This window comes from Rhinolophus sinicus, chromosome 13, assembly GCF_057876585.1.
Source record: "Rhinolophus sinicus isolate RSI-liver-muscle chromosome 13, RSI-T2T, whole genome shotgun sequence".
In the NCBI taxonomy this organism is placed as follows: domain Eukaryota; kingdom Metazoa; phylum Chordata; class Mammalia; order Chiroptera; family Rhinolophidae; genus Rhinolophus; species Rhinolophus sinicus.
In genome coordinates this window covers 57,439,060-57,456,376 of record NC_142513.1, presented here as the reverse complement: position 1 = coordinate 57,456,376, position 17,317 = coordinate 57,439,060, and the positions used below count along the sequence as shown (strand labels likewise).

General features: G+C 46.1%; 1 protein-coding gene across 1 annotated transcript in view; it reads right to left on the bottom strand.

Annotated features, from left to right (window-relative positions):
* Nucleotides 1-7,071: 7,071 nt before the first annotated feature.
* The window catches only part of AGBL1 (AGBL carboxypeptidase 1), a 532,929-nt gene continuing 522,683 nt past the window's right edge, over nt 7,072-17,317 (bottom strand). The window contains exon 22 of the mRNA XM_019726713.3: nt 7,072-9,305. Within this exon, the coding sequence (XP_019582272.3) occupies nt 9,095-9,305 (211 nt within the window). The 3' untranslated portion in view covers nt 7,072-9,094. The remainder of the gene's footprint in view (nt 9,306-17,317) is intronic.

The following is a 17,317-nucleotide window of genomic DNA, read 5'->3' as shown; positions in this document are numbered from 1 at the left end:
CTTCCTTCTATGTTTTTGGGTCCCAATGTTCCTTGCCTTTTTTAATGTCACATGTTTCTTGCCATCTTACAGTCACGTTAGAAGTGGAAAAAAACCAAACCAACCAACCAACAAGAACAAAAATATTAGAAGGACAGCATGGCCCTGGTAAATTTCTTTGGGGGCATATCACTGACTTCTGCCAAACCACATAGAATCCACTTATAGCCGAGGGTGGGAGAGAGCAGGAGAGCAAGTCCTGTGTCTCCTGTGGTCCCCGGCTGGCTGGCCTTGTGGATGTGGCTGGCGTCCTTAGAGTCCTGGTTTTTAAGTAGAAGTTAGGTGAAGTTGACAGGCAGGCATAGTTTAGGATGTGGAGATCAGAGACCCAGGCCTAACGGAGTACACTGAGTATCGTTCGAAACAAGGTCACGGTTATACAGTGCTCAGAGGTCTCTGAATGTAAGGTCACAATGAGCCCCAAGCACCCTTATTCCAGGGTGGCTAAAAAATGGAACTCTAACAAAAATATAGCCATTGGGATACCTTATATGATTCAGAACTCTCAGGGGCATGATAAATAGAAAAATCATTTCCTGACTACAGCTGACACTGCTGGGGAAATGATGCTATCCCAACCCAAGCCTGATTTTGTTGGGATGGCGCCATATTCGTCTAGGCTGGTCACTTAATCTCTGTTTGAAATACATACTGTTTATCTTAAAAACGTTGCTCTCCACGTTTGCTTCGGGACACTCAGAGTGTGCTTCCCGTATTTCACACAGGCGTTACCATCCGCCACCATTCACTCACCGGGGGATTCCTTCCAAAGGTCACACAGAATTTGCATCTCGCAATGTGCAAGGGGGGCTGAGCAAAAGTAAGATTAATGGGTACACGGGGGAAAGCACAGGTCTTGACAAAGTTTGGAAATAAGATGCTGGAAAGTACAGATCCATTTCTCATTGAATTTGAGGAAGAAAGTAGGAAGTCAAGTTGGCCTCAAGGGAAATAAAAAAAAGAAAGAAAAACAAAGAAGCCACCACTGTCACTGAATGAGGAGGATCGTTTGCTCTTAGGACGAAATGGGAGAAACATACGCACTCAGCTCAGACCCTAATCCGGCCTCTCTCTCTTAGCTACTTGCTTTGCACACACTACTCAATACCTCTAAGAGTTTGTTCCTTTATCTACAGAATGGGGATAATAAGAGTTACTAATTTCACAGGGACTTCGCAACTAATAGACACTCAGTTCCCAAACTGGTACATGCTAAGTGCTCACGGTTACTCCATAGGTTCACTATTATAATTTTCACATCCAAATAAAATGGCTGACGCTTCCGAGCTACAGTGTGGAACGTGAAATGCCTTAGAAACCAACTTTGCAGATTCTCTGCTTCTGCTCCATGCCCTCTGATGGCCTCTACCCATCCGCTTTTGATCCCAAATGAACAATCTCATCTTCCATGTAGTCCAAGCATCACTAATACTTGTTTCGAGTAGACTCCTACTCCAGGTTTGAGGGCACAAGGAGAGGGTGAAATTAGATCTCAAAAGACAGGAAACAAAATAAGGCACTAGACATCACTTTCCATGTCAGGATTTCTCACAGGTCCTCTCTTCTCCTGGGATTTGGGCCTCTGGCCATGTTGGGAAGTCGTCTCCCTGTCCTTTTTCTGCCTGTGCACCGGCCCCCAATATCTGTTACTGTCTCCTGCACAGAAACACAGCCCTCAGCCCTTCACCCCAACAATGCTCACATCTGCGTATCTCTACATTCGTTGAATTGCCTCAATAAACAAAGGATCCCCCCTCTACCCTCAGCAAATGTGAGAACCGGAAGTGGCCAGGCAGGGTGTGCAGAGGTGGTTTCCAGGTGCCGACCTGCCCCGTCGTGCTCTACGATCACGGTCTCCCTGTGTCGCAGGAACGTGCCTACCCAGTGGCTGGAACATGCCAAGTGCTTCCTAACTAACTCTTAGCTCCCTTTTTCTGCCTAACGCTCTTGCAACATCCTGAATGGTCCAGGTCACCAGATCTGAAAGCCATTTGGATTGAAATGCTGAGTGTGTGTAAAGAGGAAGCTGGGCCCGAAATGCTGAGACGCAAGGTCGACGAGGGCATCTGGCCTGGGGCCCAAGACGAGGTCCAGTGACAGGAGAGGGGCGGTTGAAGAGCTCGCTCTTTGTAGACAAAGCGGCAGTGAGAAGTGGGCGCGTCAGCGGTGCCGCAGAGAGGAAATGCGCCTGAGAAAGCAGTCACACCTCTGCTCCTTCTCACAGGGTCCCTGGGGGAGCACCACACCATTACACTCCGGTGTCAAGAGCACTTTCAACCACCCTCCACTGGCTGGTCATTTCAGATAAAAGTGAATTAGTCTTCTTCACCCCCCCCCCAAGTTTGCTGACTCAATGCATGCCCCCTCCCCCCATACTTTCACATCTTCCTGTTTGTGTTGTCACTTTGTTTTATTATTTATTTTTAGCTCTGATTTCGGAAGCTTTTATTCTGCGGGGCGTTGGCAGGGTATCAACGGAATCGTCTGGGCTCTGAAAAGCTCACTGTGCAGGCCTGGCCGTGGTCCCTCGGGGGACAGAGCCCCAGTGTTGAGCCACCTCATGCTGCCTCTTCACCCGCCTGGCCAGCCCAGGGCTGGTTGGCATTCTCCGCAGGGCAGCCAGCACAGCGGCAATGGATATTCGAAGTTATTTTATCTGGTCCAGCCCTTCACTCTGACTTGGAGAAACTGAGGCCCAGAGAAATGAATGACCACGGCCGTAGTTATACATTAAAGGGACAGAACTAGACCCCACACGGTGGAGTCTTAATTTCTTGGCTAATGCTCTTTCCTATATACCAGGGAACAACTGATGGACCAAAATCACTGTTACCTCAACTGCAAGATGGTGGCCTGCCCCGGATTTTTTTTTTTTTTTCTGGATTCTGAATGCACTTACATTCATGAAAGAAACCAAAAGCCTAGAACATTCGTGGGAACTCCTCTCATTGTACCCCATTGCCCTTCTGTTTGTTATTGGTTTTTCTTTGTGAAATACAAAACCATTTTTTGCCGCAAGCCAGGAACAGCGAGCTGGTGTGGCTGGTCTCCTCGGACTGGCTGCAGGGGCAGTGAAGAAGGGACACGCTTCAGTTCCCAGGACAATGGTCTCTTTGACTGGGAATATACCGAACCAGAATTACAAGTGTGCAAGAATAAACAAGGCCGGAGTCCATCTAAAGTTGTTTTACACTCTGTTTTATTGAAGTCAATGCATTTCCGTTCCTATGTGCAGTGCCTAGGTTTGCTTAATTATAGACACCCGGGGTGAATGCTAATGGAAGCCGAGGACAGTTCCGCATTGGAAACCAAGGCCCTTTTCTGACCTCTACAGGCCATTTGCAGGAAAAAAAAAACACACAAAAAAATGAAGCTGCTTCTGGAAAATAATAGAGCAGTAGGCATGGAAGACCAGGGGCTGAAGGAAAATTTTCCTGGATGTTTTCTTGCACAGACGTGTCCTACTTCCCCGGAGCTCTGCTATCCATGTTTACCAAGACAACAGGTAGGAGGTCATTGCAGGGAGACCTTTGGAATGAAAATTAAGATCTCAATCCTTTAGCACATATTGAATGGAGGCTCACCATGTCTTGCGCACTCGGCTGAACAAAACTGTCTTTGTTCCCCGAGAATGTGCAGTCTGGTGATGGTGGGGGGACAGAGAATCCACAGGGAGTATCACGCAACAAAATCTACGGGAAGGTTTCTGCGAGGTGCTAATGCAAACTCAGAAGCAGATCATGGAAGACTGCCTGGAGGAGGAAACAATTAATCAATAACACGATGGATGGAACCAGGTACAGAGGTGGAAGTGAGGAAGCAAAAGAGTAAGTGCTTATTGGAAATTAAAAGTGATTTTTTTAATGAATTCAGCAGGAGCCTGTGTTGAGAGAGGATACCCGAAAGCCAGCCAGTGGCTGGAACAGGAAGGATCCAAGTGCCATGTTCCATTTGCATTTTATCCTCTGGCTCGTGGGAGGCCCCTGAGCAGCGGAAACGGGAACAGACTGTCATTCCAAATATTATCCGGCAGCCCAGAAGAAGGGGCTGGGGAGAAGGGGAAGAAGGGGCCGGAGAGAAGGCTAAACCAACAGTGAGGAAAACAGTGGGGAAACCATTGCTGAAATCCAGGGGAGAAATGAACCAAGAAGAAAGCAGGGTGGATGGCTTCAAAGCGAAGCTAAAGACAAGCAAGGCTTAACCCCACTGGTGGACTCAGCTGTGTACTGAGTATCTGACTGCCTGCCTTGCTCAGGCATTAGGCACACACACAAAAAAACATGGCACAGGCTTCCTCTCAGGTGATCACGTGTAGGAACCGGGAGGCAGAGACTTGGGTGGGAAGATACAATGAGGAACTGACTTTGAACCTGTTGAGTCTGAAAGGGGGATGTAAAGTAAAGTGGGCTGCTGTACAGCAACGCTCAGTGTGAGTTGTTTCTATTTGACTCAAGGAGGGAAAGCAATAAGCACGTCCGTTCCCGGCGACATGGATCCCTCCATGTCCTCTAAAAGGCCCTCGGAGGTCTTTGAAGAGACACTTTTCCTTGGCATATGGGCTCAGGTGCCAGACTGTCTGTGTGAAAAGCCATGCTCCTGCCGCTGACTAGCTGTGCGATCTTAGGGGAGTCCTGCCTTCTTTATGTGTCAGCACCCTCACTGACAAGCCTCACCTCCTATGAAAGGAGCAAAACAAGAGGCCTCCTTTGCAAGGTTAGGCTGGGAGGCTTAAACACGGTAATACATGTGATGGTCTCAGACGACTGCATACGGCACGTATTTGTGTTCAGCACATGCCATTATTTTTTAAGGACCCGGACAGGCTTAAAATACACACATGCGACAAGACCTGGTCCTGCCATGTGCTGATGAGAGAGGGCCCCACTTTTTACCCCCAAAGGCCGCCATCGCGATTTCTGTGTGACAGCATGGCATAAAATTATCATTTAGCTGCCCCCTGCCTTTACAAACACGTGTCTGAAGGTAACCTTCCCTCACTTGCTTTGTTTTCTTGCTTAAAACCTTGGACCTACACTGTGTGTGCGTGCGTGTGTGTGTGCGTGTGTGTGTGTGTGTGTGTGTGTGTGTGTGTGTAAGGAACTCAAGCTCAGTTTCAACTCCATTGTATTAGAATGTGCGTAATAGATGATTTTAAGTTATATACACTTGTACCTTTTTTATTATTAGGCACTGAAAGGCTGTAATACAATCCATTTTTAGCTAAAAAAATTTTTTTTTTTACCACTCTTTTTCTTCTAAACAACACATTTCATCAAGAATCAATCGGGCACACACAAAGCCAAACTGCAACACAAACAAAAGAGACATCTGCTGGGAAGACAGCCGCAGGCTCCATACCGAATGAATTATTTTTGCCCCAAAGTGCTCTCACAATGAGTCCCCAGGCTACTGAGTGCATGTCTTTCCAAGACTGGAGCCCTGAGGGGCTGGAGCGGGTTGTCCCGCCGGGAAGACAGCCCATCATTTGAACCCATATGTGAATGTTCAGATACACTGCACAGGCCACCGTCCTGCGTCCCTAATGAGGGCGAGTTCCGTCAGGTATGTCATGGCAGCACCGTCTCCTGGCAGAGGGCAGAGCCTCCCTGGAATCTGAAATTGACGCTCCAGCTCCGTCCTCCAGGCTGGGACACAGATGCTGCTCCCGAGAACGAACGTCTCCCCTAGAAGTGCAACGCGACCTGACTTGGGTAGGCAACCCTTCAGGGGAGACTGCCACTCAAAGATCACGTTCTTTTCACATGTTCTTTGGGGCTCTGAATCCTTTGACTGGAGGCCCAGAAGACGCTGGGGCTCACGGGTGGGATTCTCGCGGGACAGGGCTGCACGGAGCGCCCTGGCAGTCAGCACAGCACAAGACACGTGGATCCATGTGCCCGTCTTCACCACAGGGGGCCCACGGTCCAGGGTGCCCGGATGAATGCGGCAGCCACCAGCTGCTATTCCATCCTCACTGCTTTAGCTAAACACTCCACAGTCCAAGCCAGGACATGGCGACACTGCTCCTCGTTCTGCTTGACTCGCATGGGGAAAGGCGTCCACGCAACTGTCAGCTGAAGAGGCTAGGCCGCGTGTGTAAGAGACGCCCTCTTAGAGAAACCCACTTCCCTTTCTACAACACCAACAGATTTGAGATGGAAAACGGAGGAAGGGAAGGGAAATACACGGGGTTTCGTTAAAATACTGAATGTTCAGTTTTGAGGCGGAGAAGAAGACAGACTTCTGCGTCCCTTCCCTGTGTCAAGAAGTAGGCTGGGTGCAGGGGGAGATAGAAAGATAACAGATCCATGCATGTCAGAGAGCTCTACTCACTGGTGGGCATGGGGCTGTAAAACACACATCAATAAAGGTGTCAATGGCCATCATGCTGTAAAAGGGCTGTACAATCAGTGCCCTGTGGGCATGGAAGAGACAGGATACAAGTTGGCGTGGGTGATTAGAAAAGGTTTTACAGAGGAAAGGTGATATTTAAACTGGGTCTTGATGCCTCCCAATGATGTAAGTAAGGGAAGATGCTTATCAGAGACAGAGGGAAATGTGTCAAGGTTTGAAAAACCAAAGAGGCAGGTTAGGGAGCCGTGTGGCTTAACAGTGTGAGTGTGAGTGAATGTGAGTGTGAGTGTGAGTGTGTGTGTGTGTGTGTGTGTGTGTGGTGTGTTCCTAAGTGTGATGAGATAAAGTAAAGCTATGTCCCATGACAAATGGGAGAGCTTGGGGAACAGCAGAACCTGAGACTGGGTCCAGATCTGCTGAGCCCTCTAGACTTAGCTCCTGTGGGAATATGGAGAAAGTGTCTGCCACCGGGAGTGTCAGGAACAATCAGCAGACACCCCCCCCTTAGGAGGCCATGGAAGTGTGACCCTCAGCAGGTCACAAGAAGCCTTGGGCTTCTCCACCCACATTAGGCCTAGCCTACGGGTGAAAAGGTGAGCTCTCCGCTCTGCCCAGCAGAGTTGGCTTGGGTGATGAGAAAAGGTTTTACAGAGGAAAGATGATGTTTGAACTGGTGCACAAGGCTGCCCCAGGAAACTGCAGGCCCCCCAATGCCCCGTGGCCCCCCATCCTACCCCTGTCACACAGAGCCCCCGACAACAGCCGGGGCAGGACAGCCATGCACAGGGAATGGCCCCGACACCTCCTCTCGGACTCGCAACCCCTCTGCACACTTTGAACCCCATCTGCTTCCCGTCAGAGGCAACAACTCCTTGAATTTCTTGCATCGTCTCCTTTGGCTCCAAGTTGGGTGGAATATGGGTTTGAGAACAATTCACTGTAGGGGTGTGGCCAGCACGAGACACATCTGGCCTGACTGGAAGAGCCGCTCCTGTGACGATACAGAGTTGACTTGCACACGAGCCCTTCCCGCTCCCAGACTGCACACTGGTGAGGTTGGACACAGAGTGGCCGTCCGTCCCCCGGGGAAGGCAAAGTCCATTCCCCCTCCCATCTCCCTATTCCCTCGAAGCAAACTGCTTCTCAGTCAACCAGCACCTGGCTCCGTTGCTCGGGATATCCCCCCGGCCCCCAGCTCACTCGGTACCTCTTTCCTTTACCAATTCTGTTCCTCATGTGCCTCTGATTTCTAGGCCTCCTGCCCACCTGCACAGGTGATAGGCCCCCAGTATTCAGCAGGACCCCAGATTGCACGCATCATCTGGTCTTCGAACATGATAATGCCACACCCAGGGTATTCCTCAGACTCCCGAACCACCAGCATAGCAAAGACGCCAAACCACCAGTACTGAACAAATGGACACCGGTACTGCCGCACACCTGCTGCCATCTGTCCCGGACACGCCTCTGCTCGCCATTCTCTGTCTCCCCAGCCCATTCAGACTCAAATTCAGCCTTGTCATCAAGGCACATCTGAAATTGCTTCCTCAGATCGATGCCTAGCTTTTCAATTTCAACGCCTGTCACTTTCCTCCTTTCCCTGCACACAAACACTTCTTTTCAGTGCTTCCCAGTGAACATTTTATGTCCAACTCTAACCCCATCACAGGACCTTTGCACATACTTTCCCTAGTTCATAGCATATCTTCCCATTTCTTTTTACCAGGAAACTCTTGTATATCCATCCAGAATCACCTCAATTATCACCTTGTCTTGGGAGGCTTTTCCTCTCACCGCTGCCCCCATTAGATCCGTTCATTCCCTGTTCTCCTCTGCACAGCTCCATAACGGCATGTGCTGTTGTATTAAAATAAAATGCGTTTTGTTCCCCTCTCCCTATGAGCAGCTTGAGGACACAGGTGGGTCTTTTCCCTCTGCATCTTTAGAGCTTAGTGAAGTACATGACGCACAGCAGGTGTGTCCTAAGTGTGTCACGTGGATGAATCAATAAATAGGCCATGTTCCTGGCTTTTCCTGCTCACATCAGAAAGGTACCTGCCTTGGTCACTTGCTCACAGAAACATCCAAGGTGACCTTGAGGTAATACCACAGGCTAAACTGAGCCAAGGTACCCATTGCTGATCATGAATTAGTATTATTTCCGTGCCTCCCAGAATTTACATTTTCAACACCATTCTCTCCTTGACTTAACGCAATGAAGCAGCAGAAGCATTATGCTATCCTCTGTGGAGGGGTGGAAATATTGAGTATGGGAGACATTGAGGGATGTTGTCAGCTTGAATTTGAACTGTGTCTGCCATTTCCCCGACACCTCTTATGTATGTTACAGACATCTGAATGCCTTCATATAACTGATGGAGGTGTGGTTTATGAATGATAGCAAAGAAATTTGAAAAAGAGTCGGAAAAAGAAGGTACCATCAATAATGATAGCGATAATAACAGCTCCTTAAATCAAAGCACATGCGCCTTGCTCCTGGGCCTTGGGTCTACATTAGAGCAAAGTTTTGTTCTGTGGACTATGCGTGGGACACTAGAACCAAATCTGAAAACAGGGCTGCTGAGCTCAGGTGGCCTGGCTGTTTGCACTGCCATTATGGTGCGTGTCTGACGGCGAAGAAACGACAACACAGCTGCTAGTCCAATGGCCGGAGACCGAGGACTCGCCATGAACCTCGGGGCTATGGGGTGGCTTTTGTTCCCTGTCCTGGCCCCTCCTCGTCTTCCTGTCCCTCGTCCTTGTGGAAGGCCCACTCCTGGATCTGCCGGTCGAGCTCAGAGAAGCTGCCTTCCTGGTCTGAGCTGCTGTCTGCACTGTATTCGATCTCCTCCATGCAGGGGGGCTCGTCATCCAGTTCGGAGGGGACACTGCTGCTGCTGCTTCTGCTGCGTCTGCCATCGGTGCCCAGAAGACATGGAGAAGAAAAGAGGAGGAGGAAGGGAAGGAGAAAGGAGGGAGACGGACAGCGGGGAGGGGACACAGAAAGGGGGAGGTGGAGAGAGGAGGAGGAAAGGAAAAGAGAAGTTACCCAGAGGAAGGAACATGTGCGAGAGGGTGGAGGAGCAGCGGGGAGAGCTCTTTGAGTCTGAAAGTCGAGTCTCTGCTCTGTGAACTGTGTGGCAGGCACAGTCCTCTCCCCTCAACCACGACCCTGAGACGGAGACACACAAAGGGGCTCATGGGAAACCGGTGGCTTCCTTCTTCCTTTGCCAGCAGAGTGTGCACATCTACGGCCAATCGGACGACTTCCAACCACAAGACGTGGGCGGCCTCCCATACTTAAGGTCTTCAGGATCCTTCAGAACCAAAGTGACCCATCAGAGAAGGCCGCCACTGAGCGCCTGACACTGCCACGTCACCCACTCTCAGGAAAGGGTGGGACTGCATTTGGGGAGGTGGGGCTCAAAATCCCTAATATCTCCCACTCTGACTAACAGCACCGTGAGTCGTGTTGCTCAGTTCTCCTTCATCACGAGGAATGGTGTATTGGAATTAGAAAAGTAATCCAGGGTGAAATGAACAAATGAGAGTGTACGTACGGAAACAGCATTCGCTTTCCACAATGTTTTGCTTCCCCCTCATCTCTCTTACCTCCTTTCAGTGTATTTACAAACGGCAGCTCAGCAGGGGACGCCCAGCAAGAGATGGAAGGGGCGACAGAAATGGACTACAAATCTTGACCATACACTGTGACCAAGGTGAATTTCCTTCCAAAGAACTGAATATGTCATGTGCATGAGGCCCTTCTTTCCCGAAGACTTTCTAATCACTCCCTACTTAAGACTGAACCAATTAAGATGAACAGCGAGCTGGGTTCCTACTCTGTGATTTCTAGAAGGCAAGCACTTCATAAATCAGGCCGAGCTGCTCACCCACCTGCTGCGCCATAAACAATGAAAATGGGGGATCGACGGCATGGTTACATGTGAGCTCGGGGAATGAATCAGAGGCCGGTTTAATTGTCTAGGGATGGATGGGAGCTGTTCCCAAGCTTGCCGGGTCCTCAGGACCCTGAATGGAAGGTCTGGTGGGACACCGCCTGGATGGAGAGGAAGAATTATGAATCTCGTTTCCACAGCACCACAGCGTTCAATGGTTACCGTACTTTACAGGCTGAATTGTGGGTGGAGAAAAAATTGAGGGAAGAAAGATAAGTGTGGCCCCAGCTCTAACTTGTGCTCAAGCCAACAAGAACACGAACTGTGTGTGACAGCAGTGTCACCAGGCTAGGTAGTGAGCTGACAAGGCTGCACAAGTTCCAGCCTGCGCTTCAATACTGGCTATGGGACCTTGGGAAAAACCAGTTAACCTCACAGAACAGCAGTAATAATACCTCAAGAGTGGCAAGTACTCCATGAGAAAACACAGGATGCTCTCTGGCAGTGTGCTCTGCTGAGCCTAAGCCATTGACCTGTTTTAATTCCATTGTTCTACTGTGGATACTCAAGATGGTAAACTACAGCGTCGAAAGACAGCACGCATGGAGATTTGTTGCTTCCGACCTGGGTGACTGCAGCAACTTTTGCGAAACTGTCCCAAGGGGCACTGCTAGTCATTTCCCTAACATGTAATTTGTATGATGCCATTTCCAAATCAGGGAAAGGCAACGCGTCTCTGTTAATTGTTAATGCAATATGAGCATCAGTGGATGGGAACTTCCCCAAGGGCGCAGTGAGCAGAAGCCCATGACTAAACCAAAGGTCATTCTGTCCCTAGTAAGATCCAGCCTTGCCCCACCGTCGTTGGGTCCCGTCACTCACACACGTGGATTTTCCCAACTATCATCAAGTTGTCAGGCCGTTGTTGTGATCATATACCCCGGACTGAACTTTTTCTAAGCCTTTAATCATGAAACCAATTTCTTTGATCTACAATGATCTTCCAAGCCCTCGACACCCAACCAAATAAGATAGGCCGTTCTTACAAGCTCATCTTAAGTGCCACTAAAGGACTGTTTCAATGACTCCAGCTCTTGTGGAAATTTTCTTCCTCCAGATATTAACCTTCACTTATTCCCTTCATGTGTTTTGATCCTTAATAATGTTTGTAGCCATTGTGATTAATGCCCATACTTATGTCTCATTCATATTATTCCACAGAACACTAGAATGCTCTGGAACACTGGTCAGCATATAATAAAAAAGTTGCCAAATTCAACATGTAACCTGTATATGTGTTGGAAAACATCTGGATTTTTGGACCATCTTGGGGAGGAATTACTTTTTGTTGATTTATTTTGAAGGTTTTCTACATGAATTAAGCCATAATCACGATGTTTATGCATTTGAGTGATTTCAAACAAATATGTTTCTCTTCAACACTAAGATATATAAAAAATGCAACGGATGATACAAACAGGGTATAGGATAAATATATAGTATGTAATATACAAAGTATGGTAGAGGCATCGTAGCGGTCGTGACATCGCAGCACAACCCATTACTCATGTTTGTGTGACTCTGCCAGTCGTGTGAAAGTGCAGCAGATACAATTACAGCAGTCGGTTATGCCACCTAGGTTTGTGCAAAGACTACGCTCTGTAATAGTCACCTAACAACGACGTGGCCTAACAGCACATTTCTCAGAACGTACCCTGTCATGAAGCGGCACGTAACTGCGTACAGAGGCTCCCTGATGTATGCTGGGGTTGCATCCCGATAAACCCACCGTAAGTAAAAAATGCCTTTAATATGCCTGACCAACTTACTGAACATTGTAGCTTAGCCTCGCTGACCTTCAACAGGCTCAGGACACTCACATTCACCTGCACTGGGGCAAAATCATCTCACGCATGGAATACACTGCAGAATACTGGTTGCTGACCCTCGGGCTCGCATGGCTCCCTGCCACTGACCAACATCCCCGGAGAGTATTACACCACATAGCAGCAGCCCAGAGAAAGATCAAAAGTCAAAAACTGAAGTACGGGTTCTCCTGAACGCGTATCACTTCTGCACGATGGCAAAATCGAAAAATCATTAAGTCGGGGACCGTCTCTCTATATAAATTAAGAAAGCCTAGAATAGTTTAATTATGTCTTGCACTTATTTGCCCAAACGCAGTGTAAATATTTGAATAAGCAGAGAAATCAAATTACATGTTCAGGCACTTCCAGTTCTGTATAAAGAGAAATATTTCTCCCTTTTCCTTCTCCTCAATAGCCCTGGATATTATATATAAAACAAACATTAACAAAACTCCGAAATGTGGATGAAATATGGAGAGAAGTCAGACAGGATAGGGGTGTCGGGACCCGAAACCAACATGGTGGTGAGTTCCCTGGGGTTTCTCTCTGCCTCACGTATCCCAGACTTGGAGTTGGAGAACAGGGCAACCTGAACATAGTAACGGGTGCAGACAAAGAGCCACAAACGAGCTAGCTCTCTCGAGCAAAGTGTTGAGGAAAGGGGCAGCCTAGCAAGAAAGACACATGTTCAACTGTAACAGCTCTACTCCAGGCAAACACTACATGAGAAACAGTGGCCCCACCCCTGTTCTGCCAACAAAAGTGGGGAGCCTAGCCTTTTGCTCTCACCAGACTATAACATGGCACCCTGAAACCCCTCCCCCCCATGCTGAGGCATCAGAGAAGGCAGAATAGGGGGTCAGATGTTCATCCCCATTTTGTGGTAATGAGGTCCCTTACTCCATCACTTGTGAGTGACCTTACCATGTGAGTGGCCTCGGCCTCCACAAATAACTGCTGGGAATAAGACCATCCCCGACCAGTGTCACTGGAGTGTGGTCATGAGGCACCGCCCCAGCCACCCAGAATGGCATCTGTGAAGGCCTAGTGGGGAGCTGAAATTCTCACCAGCTCCCAGCATCAACAAGGAGTCCTCATCCCCCGGGGTGCCAGTGTGGCCTAACGGGGAACCTAGACTTTTACCAGCTGCCCCCCACCAGCAGTATAAAGACCCCCCCTTCTCCTCTCTGAGTGCTGTCAGAGGAAACCAGTTCAAACGCAACATTTAAACAAGATCCTAGTCTCACAGCGTAACACCCGAAATGTCTAGGTTTCAACACAAAATCATTCATCATACCAAGAATCGGGACAATCAACAGATGCCAACAGCAACATGCCACAGATGTTAGAATTATTTAACAAGGATTTTAAAGCAGACATTCTACAAGCACTCCACTGAGTAATTATGGATACGCACATTAAAAAAATACAATGTCTCAGTGAAAAAATAGAAAATCCCAGAGAAAAAAAAAGAAAAAAAGAAAAAAAAAAAAAAAAGAAAAAAAAAAAAAAAAAATATATATATATATATATATATATATATATATATATGATAAAGAAGAATGAAACGAAATTTTAGAAGAAGCACAAAATAACAGAAATATAAAACTCAGCAAAAAGCAATAGAAATTCTTAGCAAAGGTAAAAATAGAAAGAGAACAAATAGAAAAACAGTACAATGGAAGACTTAGCCCCAACCTGTCAAAAGCATTGAGTGTCAATTGTCTAAACACACCAATTAAAAGAGAGATTGCAGATTAAAAAATGTGATCCTACTGTATGCTGGCTACAATAACTCACTTGAAAAATAATGAAATAGGCAGCTTGAGAGTAAAAGGATGGAAAAGGTATATCACACAAACAAACAAAAAGGAGTAAGTATATTAACATCAGATAAAGTAGTCATCTGCACAAAGAAGGCAATCAGAGGTACGTATGCTGTTAAAAACGTCAAGAAATCATAGCACTGCTGTATATGAACATACGACACAGAGCTGCCAAATATCAGAAGCAAAAACAGAACTGAAAGAATTAAACAAATCTATAATTATCGCTCAGGACGTCAAAACTCCTCTCTCAATAGTTGGTTGAACAACTAGACAGAAAATCAGCAACAACTCCATCAATCAACAAAGGTAGAATTGACATTAATAGAAGACTCTACCCGGTCACAGCAGAGTACGTATTATTTTCTAACGTACATGGAATATACGGCAAGACAGACCCTATCCTGAGCCACACATACACCTCAACAAATTTCAAACAAGTGAAATTGTGCAGTGTGTGATCACTGACCACCATGGAATCAAAGTAGAAAACCAGAGAACTGAGTGGACATGAAAATATAACACATCAGAAGTTGGGGGACATTGACGGCTGTGGTTACAGGGACATCAACAGCAGTAAATACTGACCATACAACAGTCTAAGATCAAAAACCTCAGCTACCACCTCAAGAAACTAGAAAAATAAGAGCAAAATAAACCCAAAATAAGTAGAAGGAACTAATAAAGATAAGAGCAGAAACCAATGTAATTAAAACAGAAAAACAATACAGAAATTCAATGATACAAAGAGCTGTATGAAAAGATCTATAAAATTGACCAACCTCTAACAAGACTGTCAAAGCAACAGGAGGGCAGGCACTAATTACCAAGAAATCAGGTAATATCACTTAAGACCCTGCAGTGACAGAGGGACAAGGGGATACCACAAAAAACTCTACACACATAAATTTGACAACCTGGAGGGTATAGACCAATTCTTCAAAAAAGCAAAAACTATAATTTACCCAGTATGAAATCGATCATTTAAACGGCTCTATGACTATTAGGGAAATTGCACTGATCATTTAATACTCTCAAGAAAGAAATATCTAGGCCCAGATATTTTCACCGGAGAATTCTAAACCATGACTAAAGAATTAACACCAATTCTCCACAGCCTCCTCCAGAAAAATAAAAGAGGAGGGAACACGTTCCATTCATTTTACGAGTTAACTATTACCCTGATAATAAAACCAGGCAAAGACAGTAAAAATAAACTACAGATCAATACCCTTCATGAATATAAATGTCACATCCTTAACAAACGATTAGCAAACTGAATTCAGCATTATATAAAAACTATTACGTACCCTAAGTGGAGTTAATTCCGGGGAGGCAAGAGCAGTTCTGTATTCACAAATCAATCAATGCAATCCACTATATTAACAGGCTAATAAAGAAATATCCCATGATCATATACACTGATGCGGAAAATGCATTCGACAAAATTGAACACACATTAGTAATAAAAACTCTCAGAAAATAAGAGAGGGAGACTTCCTTTTCTTGATAAAGAACATCTCCAAAAAAACCTAAGCTAGTATACGTAGTGGTAAAAAAAATGTTTTTTCCCCTATGATTGGGAATTAGTCAAAGATGCCTTTTCTCATCATTGTTATTCAACTTCATACTGAAAGGTCTAGCCAGCACCGGAACACAGGAAAATAACATAGCAGGCATAGAGACACACAGAAAAAAATAAAACTATCGCTGTTTGGGAATGTACAAGAGCCACAATAAAAAATAAATAAATAAAAAATAACTCCCAGAACTAAAACTGAAGTCAATGAGATCACAGGTTATAAGATGAACATTAAAAAATAATCAGTTGTACTTGTAACAGTGACTATGTTAAAATTACTAGACATTTATAATCACTATACAAAAATGAAATACTCAGATGTTGATAGAAGAAACATATACCAGACTCGCATGCTAAAATATATTAAAAGCTGATGACAGAAGTTAAAGAAGATTTAAATATATGGAGAAACATACCTAGCCTAGACGACGGAACATTATAAAAATGTCGATTTCCCCCCAAATCGACGTACAAATCGAACACAAAAATTTCCTACCAAAATGTCAAAAAGATTTTTGTTCATCTAGATAAGATTACCCTCAAATTTATATGGAACGGCGAAAGAACTAGAAACAGCTAAAGTAACTTTGAAAACAAGAATAAAGTGGGAGGAATCATGCCTCTCAACTTCAAGATGTATTATGTAGCTACAATAATCAAGATGCAAGCTCCTGGCAGACTGACAGACAGGTGCATCGACAGAACAGAGGACCCAGAAACATAGCCACACAAGTAAAACCAACTGATTTTTGACAGATGTCCGAAAGCAACAACTAAGAAAGCTGAGGTTCACCGGGGGTGGAGGGAGTGGGGGGGAAGCTAGGGCAAGTGAGAAACACACTCAGCAGGGCATAATTTATCACCAGGCATAAATCAGTTTTCCATGACACACACAACTAATTCAGATAAACTATCTTCGTGGGAGGTGGTGTGGAAGAAAGAGAGCAAATCAAGATTTGCAGCTATTTATGAGTTAGCATTGCAGAGCGGAGAACAGAAGTACACTCTGTCCCAGCAAAATAAATGTTCCCTGTTTGGAGCCTTCATAAAACTCAGGACAAGTTTTTTTCCTGGGGTTTTGCCTCATTCGTTCACGCACTGAAATCTTCATTCAACTATTTAGTCGTTACCTACTAGGAGATCAAAGATGAGAAGAGGAAATTTTTTATAGCTCAACGAATAAAACTGAAGGTGATTAAAAATTATGGAAACCACAATCACATTTGAAGAAACAAGAATCAGGACAGAGACTACTAAGGAAAAGAAGAAAAGGGGATGGATACACACAAAAAATAAACTGCTGGTGGCACTTGTCTGGCAAAGGATCAAGGTCACTCTATGTACCCTGCCACCACTCAATCCATTATCTTATTTCCTGTGAACAAAATCGCTCAAGTCTAGCAAAATGCCATAAATAAAATTGTCCTTGACACTGCTGCCAATCCTTCCCATCTTGAAGGCCAAGGTAGCATCCCACTGCTTTGAAAGGTTCCCTGGGAACAGCAGCAAGCCTCTTGCCTTTCTCTGACGTGTTCTAGCACTTTGTGCGACGTGATGCTTGCTTTTGTCTAATATTCCTGTGAGTGGGACGAAGCAATTGTCTGTGTGTTGACCTGCAAGGGGTGAGACTGTGCGTTTGCATGGCCCTCGTGCCCAGGGTGGCGAGGAAGACCTGACAGGTACCAGACGGGCCACCTCACGAGCTGTTCAGAATCATTCCAAGTACCTGCCCATCCTCACAAAGAGCCT